The sequence below is a fragment of the Lontra canadensis genome, unplaced genomic scaffold (assembly GCF_010015895.1).
Source record: "Lontra canadensis isolate GAN:19392208 unplaced genomic scaffold, GSC_riverotter_1.0 scaffold79, whole genome shotgun sequence".
Taxonomy (NCBI): domain Eukaryota; kingdom Metazoa; phylum Chordata; class Mammalia; order Carnivora; family Mustelidae; genus Lontra; species Lontra canadensis.
The window spans coordinates 1,686,012-1,702,501 of record NW_022631073.1 but is presented as its reverse complement, the minus strand read 5'-3'; the positions used below and the strand labels follow the sequence as shown (position 1 = coordinate 1,702,501).

Below are 16,490 nucleotides of genomic sequence, written 5' to 3'. Positions count from 1 at the left end.
ACACGATGAATGAGCTACTCAACACCCAATTTCCTTATAAAAAGGAATCATGCTCATGAAAAAAAGTTACAACGTGAAATAATCATTTCACTAAAATGACAAATATAGTTTTCATACCTAAAACTAACTTATGACTAAAGCAGAAACAAAAAATAATATGTATTTGGGGCACCAACCTGGTATTAGCTGAGGTGCTAACAGCCCCGTGGGAAGAGGCCAGGAGGCAGGAGCTGGTCTGGACAGAGACAGGGCGACTTGGTTTGCCAACAGATGAGGCTTTTCATGCCCACGGAACAACCTTGACTCCTCAGGATATATCCACGTTGAGTCCAGAGCAAAGGAATTATTAAAAAAGATCTGTCCAAAAATAAAGCGAGCATAACATGTAAGACAAGACCCATGATAAAAGCTAAACCCTGCTATAAAATAGTTCTCTTTCTGACATTGATCAAATACTGGGGATTCTGTAAGTGGGACCCTCTAAAGGCATCATCCTAAACCCTGAAGATCCATGGTGCTGACAACAGTCACCTTCTAGATGAAGTCTCCTGGGCCGGTCTTCTACCACTGACGTGCTTAATTGAGCCTAGCAGCCAGTCTACAAACGGAGGAATCCCTCAGTGAAGTAAATAGTGTGCTATAGGAAAGACACCATATTACTTGCCTTTAGTTTTCAAGTAAACACAGTGTGGTCCTTAAATTTGAATCCAAAAGCTAAGATAAATCATCAGAAAGATGAACACTTAAAGCAGTAACAGCAAGAAAAACCTCATAAAATTTGTACTTAAATTATACAATGTTTAAGACTAGATTTTGATCAATGTTTACAGATCTAAAAACTGAAAAAAAATTTTCAAGTGGATTCTGATTCAGAAGTAGAAACTTTTTATGGCTCCATGGAATCCAAATTTTTCAGTTAAAACAAAAGAAGCCCCCACCTCTGCTGGTGTTTTTGAACAGATTGACCTTATTCTGAAAAGATTTATCTCTAGACCTAGGTATTGCAATTAGAAAACACACAATGTTTTCTGCTGTTACGGAAATGCCCAACAAATTAACAATTAATGGTCCATTCATCTAATTAAACTACTTGCATTTTACCTTACAATTAGGTATCCTTTTGTCTATCCAACTTTTCCCAACAGGAGGTGGGAGAGCAGACGGGCAGACATGTGGGAAAATGGGCACCAGCTCCACAGTGGAAGAGGGAGAGAGTCCTATAGATGGAGAATGGCCACCGCACAGCCACTGAAACCCAAGAAAACACAAGGGAGTGCTCATTAGCCTAAACATATCAACTACTTTGTACCACAAGATGTTGGGATAGGTGCTTTAAGAAAATAATTTTAAAATATATGTATTCAATTAGGAGAGAAATTCCTCCTTTCAAGGGTGAAGAAAAACCATAAATATTCACAAATTTTAAAAACGTGTCAAAGCTTTCATATTGGAATCATCACAAAGCATCACCAACATTGCATTCTTCGATAATGGGAAAGAATTTCTAAGCACAAAGCCATGAGAATATGGTAAGAAATGGGTTTCTACCCTGAGGTAATGAGAAACCACAATGGAGAGATGAAATGCTGGGTATTCCTTCTGTAATTCTGAAACCCTTTTCACAAGCAAGTAAGAAGCTCTATTTTATGATTATGCTTTCAACACAAATTCTTGTATTCATTATACTTATCATTTAAAAACCAACACAGCTAATAGTTTCAAAATAAAATTAGCTCAGGGGTTAGGATTCAAAGTTTCCCAAGGTTCACAAATGCAAATACAGTCCCAGGCAGAGAAAATGTAAGTGAGCTTGTCAGACAACTAAAGATCGCAACGCACAGGACAGAACAGCAACACTGAGGGGGGACGATTTAGGAGACACTCTCTCTAATTTAAATAACTGAGTCGTCATCAGTGGAGAACTAATAAGATTATTGTTTGATGGTATGGAACACTTTGATATCTATTTGTTTTAAAATCGAAAAGCTTCTTTGATCTTCCCGTTAATGTGAAAATATTCTTCTGGTTCTAAATATTGTTATTGAACAGAAAATATGTAGCAGAAAATATTTAAGAGATAAGTTTTTTTTAGATTTTTCTGTTTAAATTCACACACACACACACACACACACATATGCAGTGTTCTCTACTGAAAAAAGCTGTAGTTCCTTGACATTATATACCTCTAGTGGTAGGACTCTGATATAACAACCTTTTCAAAACACGGAAAAAGCTACCGACGTTTATTCAATAAAACCCAATATGAACTGCATCACATATCAAAATGTGATATCCAGCACCTTATATGTGATGTGTCGTTGAGTCTGAAGACCACTTTAGGAGGAGTTTAACAACATCTTTTAGAAAAGCTCACCAGATAATATTGGAATTAAATTAATTAAATGCTGTATTCTAACACACCACTCATTTGAATATGCTAATGAGGACAATCTTGGGAATAAAATACATGTTATTCCCTGATTTAAATGCATCTGCATAGTTAGACAGCAAACAATGGGTCTTGCCAAAAGCAGCCTGCCCTGCTCTGTTGCACCATTAATCAAAGGTACAGTCACTTTTTCTTTTTAATTCCACGTTTTAAACCCCAAACTCTTCTAGAGTGCAATATGGCATTAGCTAATTTAGTGGACTCAGGCTGACCTAGGTGGGAGGGAAAATCGCCGGCAATATTTCTCAGTATTAAAGACAGGATTTCCTCGCCAGCTTCCATTGGTTTGAATTCTCTTAAGCATTGTCCTGAGCCTATTCTAAAAGACCAAAAAAAAAAAAAAAAAGAAAAAGAAAAAAGGGGGGAAGCCCAGATCAGAATCAGAAATAGCTCTCGATTCCAGCTTGCTTTTCAAGTCTGGCAGAGACTGTAAAAGTATTAACTTCTCGGCGATAAGTCGCCACAGTACGCGGCTGCAACGCGGGGCTCCCGCGGCCGCTGCTTCAGCACCGCGCTCTGGACAGCGACCCCGGCCCGGGCGAAAGTTGCGGCCAGCGCGGTCCCAGCTCCCGCCCTGCGGCGCGGACTCCCCAGCGCCCAGCCGCGGGCCGCGAGGACGTGCCGCGAAAACTGCCGAGAGGCAGAGCGGGACGTCGAAGCATGAACTTTGTTGCCGATGCATGGCTGCCAGGCTGCGCCCTGATGGCTCGAGGAGCCGAGCACCGCCGCGGGGAGGGCAGGGCGCGAGCCGCAGGGCCAGGGCCGCCCGGGGGCCACGCGAGGGCCGCGCCCAGGGGATGGAGCTGGGGTGGGGGGGGCAGCCGGCGACCCCCGGATCCCGGGGCCGGGGACACGTTACCTGCCCGTGGAGCAAGGGGTAGTGGTGCGCGGAGGCGGCGGCGGCGGCGTGGTCTGGCGCAGAGGGCAGCGGCAGCAGCGGCAGCAGGGGCTCTCCGGGGGCTTGCCAGCCGGGCAGCCCCGGGAGCAGCGCGCCGGCGGGGGGCTGCGCCGAGGCGAGCAGCACGGGCGGGGGCGCGACCCCGGCGCCCAGCCGGAGCAGCCCGGCCGAGCCGGGAACCATCCAAACCCAGGGCGGCGGCGGCGGCGGCGGGTCTGCATTCATCGGCCAGAGGAGAGGCTGCCGCCGCCGGGGCTGCTGCTGCAGCTGCCGCCGCCGCCGCTGGAGCCTGGCGCCCACCAGCATCCTGCATCCCCGCGCGGGCGGCGGCGGCGGGGGCGGCGGGGGCGGCGGGCGCCCGAGGTGCCGGCCGGCGGCGGCGCGGGCTCCGGAGCCAACTCACTTGGTTCCGCGGCGCGGCCGCTCGCTCCGCCCCTGCCCCGCGCGGGGAGCCCCTCCTCCCGCCCGCCTCCCGCCCCTCCGAGCGCGGCCGCCCGCGCCGCCGCCGCCTCCCCGGCCAGGCCGGGCCCGCGCGCCCCCCGACTCCGGGCGGCTGCTGTCCGCTCCTCCCCTCCTCCCGCGGCCGCCGCGCGCCCGCCGCCCCCAGCCCCAGCCCAGACCCCAGCGGCGGCGCGGGCGGGCGGCTCCGGGGCGCGGGCGCGCGGGCCGGGATCCCGCGGATCGCGTCCCCGGCTCCGGTGCCGCGCGGGAGGCCGCTGGCTCGCGCGGACGGTGCGCACGGAGGGGCCGCGAGCTCGGCCCGACCCGGGAGCCGAACGCAAGCGCGGCGGCGAGCGGAGGCCGAGGCGGCGGCGCGGGGGCCGGGCACGTCCTGCCGCCGGGCGGGGCCGGGGGCGCGGGCTGGCGCGGGCTGGCACGGGGCCAGCCGCCCTCTGCCTGGCTTAAGCAGGGCCAAGGTCTCAGGGCCCCGAGGGGACACTGGCTGCAGACCCGACGCCAGGGGGGCGTCCATCGCCTCTGGACGCGGGCAGATTCCGTTTTGGGAAAATCTGCCCAACACTTCCTTGACCCGCAGGCAGGTCCTCTGCCCCGGCTGCCCCCACTCCACGCCCCACTAGCACGCAGCCCGCAGGCCTCCTCTGGGCCTTTGCACACGATGGCCCCATGATCGCACTATGAGCTGGTCCTAGACTCTCCCAGGCACAGGACTGTGCTCCTCCTTTACCCACCGCACGCGGCTTCTGCTGTGCACCCTGAGCTGCCTGGGACTGAGGACGGACCCCCCCTCCCAGGACCCTCGCTCAGCCCAAAGCACAGCCCCCGCCTGCAGAGTGAGCAGGTACAGCGCCAGTGACACGCAGTCACCGCCAGGCGGCGCGTCCCAGCCGCTCGGGCCCACCTCGTGCCACAGACCCAGGTACCTCGGAGCGCGGTCCCCTTCACCTCGGTGTGATCCCGGCGGGCAGCAGCGGCTCTGAGACCTAGCCCAGCCCTGGGCGGCTCGTGAGACAATCTACTGCTTAGGTCGCTGAGCCGGCGCAGCCCAGCGCCAGTTAGGGGGGCCTGTGCTTCTCTGCAGCATTGGATGAAGGGGTTTCTTGCCCCCGAAGCAGAAAGGGGGGACCGAATTAGGGTGTATGCATTCAAGGGCATGTATGAAAAGCTCCCCCTGACCTGGAGGGACAGCATAACACCCCCACCCGCCTACACCCACAGGCACAGCTGGGACTCCCCAAAGCCTTATCTCATCACCTCTGAACTGGTCTGCGGATCACCCCCCTGAGACCAGGTAGGGCACCAGGGTGCTTTCAGTTTGCTTCTAGCCTTGTGTGTTCGTCCTAATTTGCTTAATTTCCTCCTGGCCTGGCATGATTTCTTGTAGATCTGGGCATATGCTAATTTACATAGCTGGCATCCCCATACTTTCCTCCATGCAAACCAGTTTTCAATTAGCAAGTTTAGCTTTCTCTTTGATGCAAAAGTACTGGCAAGATTTTGTTTTTTCTCACCTAAAATCAGAAAGCTCTACAGATTAGAGGCTGTTACTATTCAGCTTAAGCCCTTAATTCATGTGCATATATCTGTCCGTGCATGCACGGGGGATCCCAGTGTCTTGATCTTGATGGTCACAGCTGGACTAGGGTTCCGGGACAGGCATCTTCCGGCAGGCTAATGTGGACCTCTTAAAGGGTCCTGTTTGAGGCTGAGTTTTTGCCCCCCCTTCCTCCCTTGGGGGCTGGAGACTGGGGACCGTTGGTGGCAGTGTATGGTTTGCATGCTTCCTTTGGGGTATGCAGATGGCCGCATCCACTGACCCCCAGCTCCTGGGAGGGCAGGTTTAGCCATCATCGTCATCTGTGGGTGTTTCAGCAGGCACTTGGGGAGGAATCTCGCCTCACGGCTTCACAGCACTGTCCTTGGAGTGGTTCTACTCAAGCGGGCGTTTGTCACCTGGTGATTTACTCTCTCCCTGGGCATTCCAGGGTCCTAAGTGCACGGTGCCTTGGACAACTGCTCATCTCTGAGTGAGAGCTGGAAAATCACAGCTGTTCTCTCGAATAACTGCAAAGTAGCCCAAACTCCTTGGCTATTTCTTGCCATGGGCTTCACTGGATTCATTTATTACGATGTCTTGAATGTTTTCTTGTACTATGTGATTTCTACAGACATGGCCTAGGACAACACACATGTGGAGTAATTTCCGCTAATAAATGAACTGATATGAGGGGATGCAGGAGATGGGCTCATCTCCAACTTCTGTTTCTTGTTTCAATCAGATTCATCTCAAGGTTCCCCCCATACTCTCCACTCAACCTGTAGACACACTAATCCCAGTGGGGATTTAAAGGTCTCTCTTAAAGCAGGAAGCTCTCCTTGAGGACCAGAAATCAGGGGACCGCCCGTCAGCAAAGGGAGGCTTCTGGGCCAGGTAGACCAGCACTACTGGTGTGCAAGTCGACTTTCTGGCAATGCCTCCCGGCAGGTCAGCCCAGGGCAGGGCACATGGCTAGCACCCCACAAATCAGGGCCATTTTCTGGGTGAGAAGTTTTCTTTAGAAAGGGTTTTATACACAATTAGGTTCAAGTTCTTCTAACCAATAAAAACAGCCTTAAGTTCATGTTATTCAGGGGAAAACCAGCAGAAATTTGCAGCTAAGATGAGACTAACAGGCAAGAGAAGATTCACACCAGAAGAAAACACGTGAATTATTGACGTATGCTAATGAGTTCTGAATTGTTTATTACCTTTCAGGAAAAAAATAATGTTGGGTGTTAGGGATAGATCAATGAAATAAGATTTTGCAGACTGTAAAAGGTTTTTCTTTTTATTCCAAGTTATTTTACTCTGTTTTCTAAGTAAAAGCTAATAGAATCCAAAAATATGTGACAGATGAAAATAGTCTCTTCCAGGCCTGCAGAGTTAAAATGAGCCTCCCCCCCACCCCAGTGCAGATGCCACCTCGTCCTTCCCTCCTGAACACCCACCAACTGTGACAAGATGAGGCCCTTGGTGGAGGCCAGGAAAGCCGCTGCCATCGCGGGAGCCTGGTGGCTCCAGGAAGGGGACTGGCAATGTGGTGCCTGACTCAGTGTGGGGTCAGAAGGAGAGGCTGTGGGAGTGGTTCCCCAGGCTTTGGCGAACTTGGGAGATTCTGCAGCTGAGCCCTGGTCTAGAGGCGAGGACTTCAGGGGTGGCCGGCCGCGAGGACAGGGTGGACTCAGTCTCGATGGCTTTGAAGCCTCCGTGGGACGCCCAGACAGATGGCTGTCTCAGCTGGAAACTCAGCCAGGAGTTTGGGAGCAGAGTCGTGGTTGGGGTACAGAACTGGGGTCAGCCCACAGTCTCTGGGGTCAGGGATGGGCATGGGGTCACCCCAGGGGAGCACAGAGTGGGGAGGGAGAGGCTGCTCACCAGGTCACGTGTTGGGGAATGAAGCTCCCTAAAAACCAGAGAGGTAAACCCAGGCAGGCAGTGACCTCAAGCCATCGTGGATGGGCAGGAGTGTGCATGCTTGACAAAGGGTACTTTGACCCGTTTTACTATAAATGTGTCGCTCTAGAATATCTAGAAAACAGGAAAGCAAAACGAATACAACCCACTCAGAGAAAAAGAATGCGAACTTTTTTTGACATCCCTTCCATAGCCTTTCCATAGCGTTTTGTCCAGCTCATCTCTCTCTCTCTCTCTCTCTCTCTCTCTCTCTCTATATATATATATATATATATATATAAACGTGATTGTGTATCTTGTATGAGTATCTCACAGAGCGCATCCTATAATATTGCATTTTTAAAATATTTTATTGATTTATTTATTTGTGAGCGCGTGCACTCCTGAGAGCATATGCAGAGGCAGGGAGGGAGGGGCAGAGGGAGAGGCAGAAGCACACTCCCCGCTGAGCAAGGAGCCCAGGACCCGAGAATCAGGACTGAGCCAAAAGCAGGTGCTTCACCAACTCAGCCACTCAGGCGCCCTTATAATATTGCATTTTATATTAAATTGTACCTTATAAAGAAAGTTTTAATTCAGCTTGTGCTATATATAATATTAAATCTTATTTTTCACTCAACTTCATAATACGAGCACTTCTCCACAGTATTAGAAATTCTTAGGGGAGCTGCTTCCCAACAGCACAGCAAATCCCCCACTGAGGATCTTTAAGGGGGAGGAACCTGTGCCCTAATGAGAACTCAGTAGCCCACCGTGGGATGACAGGGATGTTGTAACAGGGTGTTACAAAAATCTACTTACCCGTCCATGCATCCACCCACCCATTCACCCATCTCTGACACGTGTAATCCCAAATAACGGAGTACGTAGAGGCATGAGGAACAGAGGGAGACTGTTGGGAATCCAGAGACCCATATGGTTGTTGGAAGGCTTGTTCCCTGGCTTCTGGGGCAAGGTGAGAACCCTGCTGCTCTCCCTGTGCCCATAGCCTCCATCCTCCCCGGAGCAGGTCCCCAGGTCCACACCCGTGCTGGGTCATGACACACGTACATCTGCTGGGTCAGCTCCCCATCCCGGGGATGGCAGGACCTGATGCTCTTCTTTCTTCCCTCCCTCAGTCATTCGGGGGACACTAGCCAGTGCCCAGTGAACAGAAGACCCAGGCCGGATGCCCCATTCCTGAGCCTCTGCTGGATTTGGAGATCTGCTGTATGGCCACGTCCCACACGTGACCACGTCCCACAGTGACCCAGCCAGGGCTTTGAAGGTCATGTGCAAGCAGAGGGGAGGGGGCTGCCACCTAGCCACATGCCAGATTCGTCTACCCAGAGAGGCGACTTCCTGAGATCACACCGAGGCAGCCCAGGGAATCGAGCTCCGGAGAATGACAGGGAGAGAGGTAGTTGTCCCTCATAAAGTGACATCACCGAGCATGTGGTTCTCCAGAGCAGTAGGTGCTGGTCAGGGGCTGAAGGAGCTCCTGCAGGCTCCGGTCTGCAGAGCAAAAAGGGGAGCAGGGGCTGGCTGTGCATTCTCAGGGTAGGCCACACTCACCCCCTCTTTCTGCTCTTTGGACCAGGATGACCTGAAAAGGCAGGGAGGTCAGAGACTGTGGGACTGGCGGGGCACTCCCAGGACAGGCTCCCCACAGTATTGGAGGTCTCTCCTGCCCCCAACCAGAACTCCCGGCCCCTTCCTGTGCCCTCTGCCGCCCCCCTGCCATCTGGCAGCCCCAGCTGCTGTGGAGGGGATGGGAGTCTTCAGCCTTCCAGTGTGATTAAGCAGGCACCTGCGATGAGGAGGGACGGGCAGAGACGCAGGTCGATGCATTCTCACGAGCAGAGCGATGTGTCTGCCTCATTCTTTGCACATATCTGGTGGCATCTGGTGGCATGATCTGTGGGTTTTGGAGACACAAAATTGTTTGCACTGGCACAGCAAAGCCCGACGCAACAACGAGAGAGCCGCCTGACGCATGCCAAGCGGACCCCATTTCTGGCACCAACGCTTGCCGTAGGTATCGTTTTATTTTGTCCTGTCGAAGCTCGCTCACCTCACACCAGCTGAGGGCCCGGGGTGGACCCGGCTCCAACCGTCCAACAGGAAGTGCTCTTCCTGCGCGTCTCTTCCGGACGGCGGGGGAAGGGGTGGGAATCCCCAGCATCCGCGTCCCTGCGGAGAGGCACGTGTGGCGGTCCCTCGGCCTAACTGCGCTGTGGCCTTGCCGCCCGCCGCCTGGTGAGAGGGGCCGCGGCTGCGAAACCTGTGACAACATTTCTGCTAATGGGAAGTAACTCAGGAGGAGAAGCGGCGTGGTCTGACCTGGGGAGAAAGTACAGCGCCCAGTGCGCTTTAACACAGTCCGACTGTTGGGGGCACAGCAGGGAGCACAAGGTAACAGGTCAAGGGGGAGCCCCGCCGCGCCCCCTCCTAGCGGGAGAGGAGCTGGGGCCATTAGCGCGCCCTCGGCCTGGTTCCTCCCGCAGCTCGTCAGCCTCCTGGGCCCACGGCTCGCTCCTCGCAGTCCGGCCAGGTTCCGTGAGGGCAGCTCCCAGCTCCGCAGCGCAGGGTCTGAGCACACGGCTTTAGAGGCTCCGGAGCAACGAGCTTCCCGGGGAGCGGAGGGTGCGGGCGCGCAGGCCGCTCAGCGTCTGCCCACAGGAGCCCGAGCGCACCCGGTTCTGCAGGCGGACCGCGCCGGCTCCCCGCTGGCAGCGCCAAGTTCGCCCAGGACGCAGGCGCCCGGGGCGGCGGGAACCGAGCGGGGCGCCTGCGGGGCGACAGCCCGAGCGCGCGGGGCGGAGCGGGTGTCCAGCGAGCCGGCCGTGCTCCTGGTGCTCAGGCCAGGCGGACGCATCCCTCCTCGGCCTCCTTGCCCCCGGCGACCGTAACCCTTCAAATGCAAATTCTCTGTTCTCGATAATAAATTATATTACACCGGGGGCGGCCGAGGAAAGTCTGCATGTGCTGTGTGCACCACTGATTGCCGTCATGTTTTTCAGCGGGATACAATAGTCTTGGGCAAGAAACAACCGGAGTCTCGCGGTTGGGCTCCCCGAAACGTCAACGTAAACAATTTTGTGTATTCAGCAAATTCTGCAATTTAACCTTTTCCCTGACTCTTCCGGCTCATTAATAAATACGGTGAAATATGCTTGCTTTGGGACCAGTCTCTGGGGCGTCAGACTTCTGACCTTTTCCCAAGTTCAGAATTAGGGCGCAGATTTGGATTCTTCAAAGAGGTAAGTGGTAGAACAGAGACACAAACACAAACCCCGGACTCTGAGAGTGAGGCTTCCCCAGGGCTGCTGGCAGAGGGACAGCCGGGCCATCGTGCAGCTAGCAAGCCGCTCTGTGAGCTGCTGGGGCTGCCCCGAGGTCCGACAGGTAAGAGCGACTTCGCAGAGCTGCAGTCTTGCTGCCAGGCCGCCCTCCCATAATCTGTGCATGGGGGGCTGCGGGCAGGCAGCCCAAGGTCCCAACTCCAGTTCCCCGAAGTAGGTCACAAAGATTCTGCTCCCAGGTGTCCCCCCAGCCAAGCCCTGACATCACTGGACCTCAGGGGTCTGCATGTGAGAAAGGTCTGGATGGAGTCGATCGTCTCCCACCAAGTGTGGCATCTCCTGAACCCAGTCTCTGTGTGTCTCGGGGGCCATGTGACTTTGGGCAAGTCCTGCCACCTCCCTCGGGTCAGTTCCCAAATGGAAGACAGACGCAGGTCACACGACTTAGCAGGGCTCCCACAGAAGCAAACTGAGGAAGATATTTTCCAGTGGCTGGTATGGTCCTCGGCTTCTTGTGTCCAGCAGCTCAGACACTGGTCCTCAGTTCCCTGTCTCGGCTGTGTCCCCGCTGCCCAGAGCAGTGCCTGGAACATAGCAGCTCAGTGAGAACATACACATGTGTCTTCGTTCATCTCAGCTGCTGCAACAGAACACCCTAGCCGGGGTGCTTATCCATAAAACCTTATTTCTCCCAGTTCTGGGGGGCAGAGAGCAGAAGAAAGCCAGCTGTGGTGGAACTCTAACAACAGCATCGATCCCATCGTGTCCCCCCGAAGACCTCAGCGAGCCTAACCCCTCCCCAAGGCCTCATCCTCAAGTGCCATCGCACCAGTAGGTAAGGGTCCAGCCTATGAGTCTGGGAGGCCTGGGGACAGACATTCAGAGCAGAGCAGCACGTACAAAACCCCTATGCTCCATTCCGAAATCATATGAAATGTTCGAGGACCACAAGCAGCTGGTGTCGCCAGGGGGACCTTCCTGCACGACACAGTCATGGAGCAGCAGCATCTCCGGAGGGCCAGCAGCAAAGCTGCCTCAGGCGTTCACCCAGCCCTGAGGCCCGGGGCTGTCTGGGGGTCCTGCGCCAGGTGCGGAGCGGGCCTGTCCCAACACCCATCTGGGGCCTCAGAAGGGATACCTTCCTCTGAAGTCAGAGAAAAAGGCAAAATTAAATTAATTAAATTAAATTAAAAGTAAAGTAAAATAAACCTGGGAGAGGAGGCATATTGGCCCCCCAGACCTTCATTCCAAAAGGAGAACTCCTTGCACATGAGTAGACATGGACCGCACATCCCGGAACCACACCCAGGCTGGGACCCAGGATCCTTCCGGACGCTCCTGCAGCCTGGGCTTTGGGGTGAGCAGGCTGCGCACACATGGGCCTCCCAAGCCCACCCTCAGTTGCCAGAGCCCCAGATCCATCCCACCAAGTTCCCGCTGCTCCCCCAAGGCAGGCCCGGGGCACCTGAGGCCCTTCCGGCAGCCGAGTCGGGACCAGGGTCCTGGTCCCTTGGCCCACAGTCTTTCTTGCACTAGCAAGACAAAGACCGGTTACAGATGGACAGACTGGTTTGGGGAAGGAAAGGGCTGTCCCCCAGGAAACGTCCCAGTCCTGCCTGAACAGCCCAGAGCCTGAGTCTCAGGGTTCAGCTGTGCCGACTCGGGTCTCTGTTTAGGGTCTCCCCTCCCTCCCTCGGCCTCTCCCCTCCACCTGGTCTCTGTGCCGGTGTGACTGCTGGCATTTGTAGAAGTCAAGTAATCACACGAGGTGAGAGCCCTCTGCATTAGCAATGCTGGCTGGGTGGGGCTGACGTCCAAGGTTCCTGGGGCCACCGTGACACTCAGACGTCCGCAGGCCTCTGGAGGGGGCACATGGGTTTGGAGGTCCTCAGCCTGCCCGGAAATAGCCCAGTAGCCTGCGGCAGGTGAAGCAGGCGGATTTTCCTGTTAATAATGAGATGGTGGGGGCCGGGCTCCCAGGCCCACACTCCAGGTCCTACTTGGATCACTTTGACACCCAGAGCACCTGCCCTGGGGTGAGGACACTGGGGTGCAGTGGGTCAGGTGAGCTGCCCAGTGCCTGAACCCCACTGTGGCCCTGCGTCTACCTAAGTGGGCAAGACCCTGCTCCTGAATGCTCAGGATGAGAGACAGGATTTCCTGTGCCCTCGCCAGCTTGCGCACCCTCCGGAGGCAGCTTCCCCAGCCCTGTCCCAGCTCAGCTCGCCGGCTGTCACCCAGCTGTCTTGCACGGCTCTGCCCCTCACCCACGGGCGTCGTCCGAGTGCCACCTGTCACCCCTCATGCTTTCTCTTGTGATGGATGGAAACGTCCTCCTCATCCCTGGCTCCCAGCTCGCTGTCCTCACCCAACAGCCCCTGCGGGGCACTCTCAGGGCCAGGGGCAGGGTGCTGGCCGGCCCTGAGTCCTCCGCCACCCCCTTCCTTGTGCAGCCAGGATCTCTAGACTAGAAGCGGCACACGTCACCCTCTCAGAACCAGAACACCATTGGCCAGCACTCTCAGATGCGCTGGCATTTGGAATAAGGCTCTTACAGACGCTATGCCGCGGACAAAGTTTCTCATGTGAAACACTGAAAAAAGTATGATTGAAACTTTAGAAAAATACAAGGCTGAATTGGGTAATAAAAGAACAAGTAGGGGCGCCTGGGTGACTCAGTGGGTTAAAGGCTGTGCCTTCGGCTCAGGTCATGATCTCAGGGTCCTGGGATCGAGCCCCGCATCGGGCTCTCTGCTGGGCAAGGAGCCTGCTTCCTCCTCTCTCTCTCTCTCTCTCTCTCTCTCTCTGACTGCCTCTCTATCTACTTGTGATCTCTGTATATCAAATAAATAAATAAAATACTAAAAAAAAAAGAACAAGTAGAGGAAATCCTGAGATGGAAAAAATGACAAGAGACCCCAAAATGGTGTTTGGACAGAGCTGCAGCTGTCATCTGACCAGACGCTCACTGCCTGCGGGCACGTCCGTGTCCCTGGTGCTGTGGTCCCAGAGGCCAGGCAGGGGTGGCAGGGACCCCAAGAGGGTGATGGCCTCCATGCGAGCCAGGAAGGGCATCCCTCAAGAGGAGGCAGCAACGTGCCCGCCGTGCACCTGAGCCCAGCTGTCGGGAGGAAATGTGTCCTCTGGAAATTGATAACCACAGACTGTCCTCCCACAGGCTGGAGTCGGCATTCACAGCACCCACGTGACAAAACGAAGATCAGAAGTGGCCCGTGAAGGGAGGTGGGCACGGGCACCTGGCAGCAAGTTCTGGCAGCTCTCCAAGAAGACATGAGGAGTCCAGCCGGCGGAGACATGAGGAGTCCAGCCGGCGGAGACGAGCCTCAGAAGGAGATCAAAGGCGCACCTGGGGCAGGCAGCATGTGAGGACAGAAGTCATCATGAGTGCGGTTGGAGGAAAGACACTCAAATGGAAAGATCAGCCCCAAGAAAAAATATATATATTTAAATATTTTAATTCATTCTATAGAAACTATTTTAAAATAGTTTAAAATACTGTCCTAAAGTTGCACCTAAAGAATGAGAGATTATAAAGACAATAAGGTGAATTTGTGCATTGATTTATTGACCCTTTTAGAGAAAAAACTCACTGTGCAGGGGATGTGGATTAAAAAGCAGCATGGACCGCACTGAGGACAGGACTGGAAAGAGGAGGGTCCCGGGGTCCTGAAAGCTGCCTGTGGAGTTCGGAGGATATGGGGGAAAAAGCTAGTGTGTCTCTTGCAAGAGTCCTTTCTAGAAAGTGGCAGAAGGAAGAGAAGGGGGGGCGTATTTGGCAGATCACGGGCAGACAGTGTCCAGAACTCACGGAGTCATGAGTCCCAGCTGCTGGAAGTGCAAGGGGTGCGAGCACACTTCCTGCGTTTGTGGCCATCACCGAGGGGCCCCTGGGGCATGCTCTGACCGGCCGCAGGACCAATGGACGGCTTCCGGAGTAAGGATGTAGCCGCGTCTCATGCACACGCAGGAGGGGAGACGTGTAGGGCGCCAGGCATGTGCTCCAATCGGCAGGGCTCCATGGGTCAGACCAGCCCTGCTGTCTTTTTCTCCTATTGGGAGATTCGAAATTGGCCAGGAATGATGCATGTGGCAATAAATCATACAAAGGGGACAGTCCCACTGCTGACCAGGAAGAGATGGGGTCTCGAAATGACCGGGCATCTCCATGTGGCTGACCAGCACATGCATCCCTCTTGTCCCCCCACAGCTCGAAACCTTCATGGACACATCACAGCACCTCAAATGGGCCTGCGGACTTCCTAATGCATTTTAAAAATCAAGTTATTTCCTGGGGTGCCTGGGTGGCTCAGTGGGCTAAGCCTCTGCCTTTGGCTCAGGTCATGGTCCCATGGTCCTGGGATCGAGCCCCGCATCGGGCTCTCTGCTCAGCGGGGAGCCTGCTTCCTCCTCTCTCTCTGCCTGCCTCTCTGCCTACTTGAGATCTACAAATAAATAAATAAATAAAATATTTTTAAAAAATCAAGTTATTTCCATAGACAAGACCCCATATAAAATATTTGCCCACATTGTCCCCAGTACTAGGAGCAGCCCTGCATGTGAGCACGAGCCAGGAGACAGCTAGTCTAGGTGCACAGCTGTCAAAGAGTACTATGAGGCGAGAAACAGGACCCCAGAGGGGCAGACGATGAACAGTAAGTAGAACAGCTCCAAGTGTGCAGGAACCTAGTAACAGACACTCAGGATACATAAACACTAGCAGACTTTTAAATAGGCAATGTAGTAGCCTTTGTGGGGAAGTCTGACACATCTCATCTCCCTTAGCGGCGGGTACGACAGCCGGATGACTCTGGTGCCCAAGAAATGAACAAGATCATGGAGATTGATGAATGGGGAGCACAGGACCCAGCATCGTGGAACACAGAGCGAGGGCAGAATGACGCTCTTTGGAAGCAAATAAAATCTGAAAGCATTTCCTGCAACAGACCCTCAGTATCAGGAGTTATGACGAGGTTCTGGAGAGAGAAAACAAGTGGTCCCCGCAGGAAGGTCTGAGACACCAGCAGAAACAGTGAGCAGAGGAAGCCTGGACATGCGGGCAAAACGTACACGGGCCCCCACCTGACAATGCACAGTAAATGCGTCCCGGGGGAGCTAAAAATTAGGTCACAATAACATAATGGACAAAACAATGGCATATAAATCTAGAAAGAAATAAAGATACTTACTAAATTTTAACTTTGTTAAATTAAATATGCATGTTAGGATTTTTCAGAGAAAACACTAAAAGAATAAAAATAGAGTTTGGCAGTTTTTTAAAAATCAATATCTAAAAAAGTTGTTCGCATTTCCAGAATACATGCACGTAGAATGTAAAACTTAAAATATGTAATATTTAAAATAGTAATAAAAATGATGAAGTTCCTGAGAGTACTCTGACAGACAATGTGTCATTTCTTTACAGGTAAAATCATATAACTTTATTGAGACATTGAGGAAAATCTTAAAAAGTGGATAAACCGTTGTATGGATAAGAAGATTCCACATGTTAAAGCTGCCAGTTTCCCACACTGATGTATAATTTTAATGCAATCAGAATAATCAAAAGGCATTTTTTAATAGAACATAGGAAGTGAATCCTCAAATACATCTCCCTGTGGAAAGGGTGAATATGGTTGGACGTAACAAGCCGGTCAGTTGGGAAACTGTTCAGAAGTCCTTTCCACACATGGCTTTGGAACTCCTTGATGAAAGTATGAAACACAACAGGACCAATTTAAACTTTTACTCTTCAAAAGACACCACAAATAAAATGTAAAAAGCAAACCAGAAACTGGAAGAAAAAACATTAATAGCACATTTATCTGACAAACAATGCAGAGTATGCAAATATCCAGCATGAAGAACTTCCTGCATTAGTAGCAAGGAGGATGACCGCCCAATAAGAAAGGTTGACTACACAACTCG

At 53.2% G+C, this 16,490-nt stretch overlaps 1 protein-coding gene across 1 annotated transcript in view; it reads right to left on the bottom strand.

Moving 5' to 3' along the window:
- The window catches only part of TCERG1L (transcription elongation regulator 1 like), a 177,222-nt gene extending 173,563 nt beyond the window's left edge, over positions 1-3,659 (bottom strand). Inside the window, exons 1-3 of the mRNA XM_032882062.1 lie at positions 3,309-3,659; positions 1,102-1,248; positions 177-357 (exon numbers count right to left, since the gene is read on the bottom strand). Of these exons, the coding sequence (XP_032737953.1) occupies positions 177-357; positions 1,102-1,248; positions 3,309-3,653 (673 nt within the window). The 5' untranslated portion in view covers positions 3,654-3,659. The remainder of the gene's footprint in view (positions 1-176; positions 358-1,101; positions 1,249-3,308) is intronic.
- Between the last annotated feature and the right edge of the window lie 12,831 nt (positions 3,660-16,490).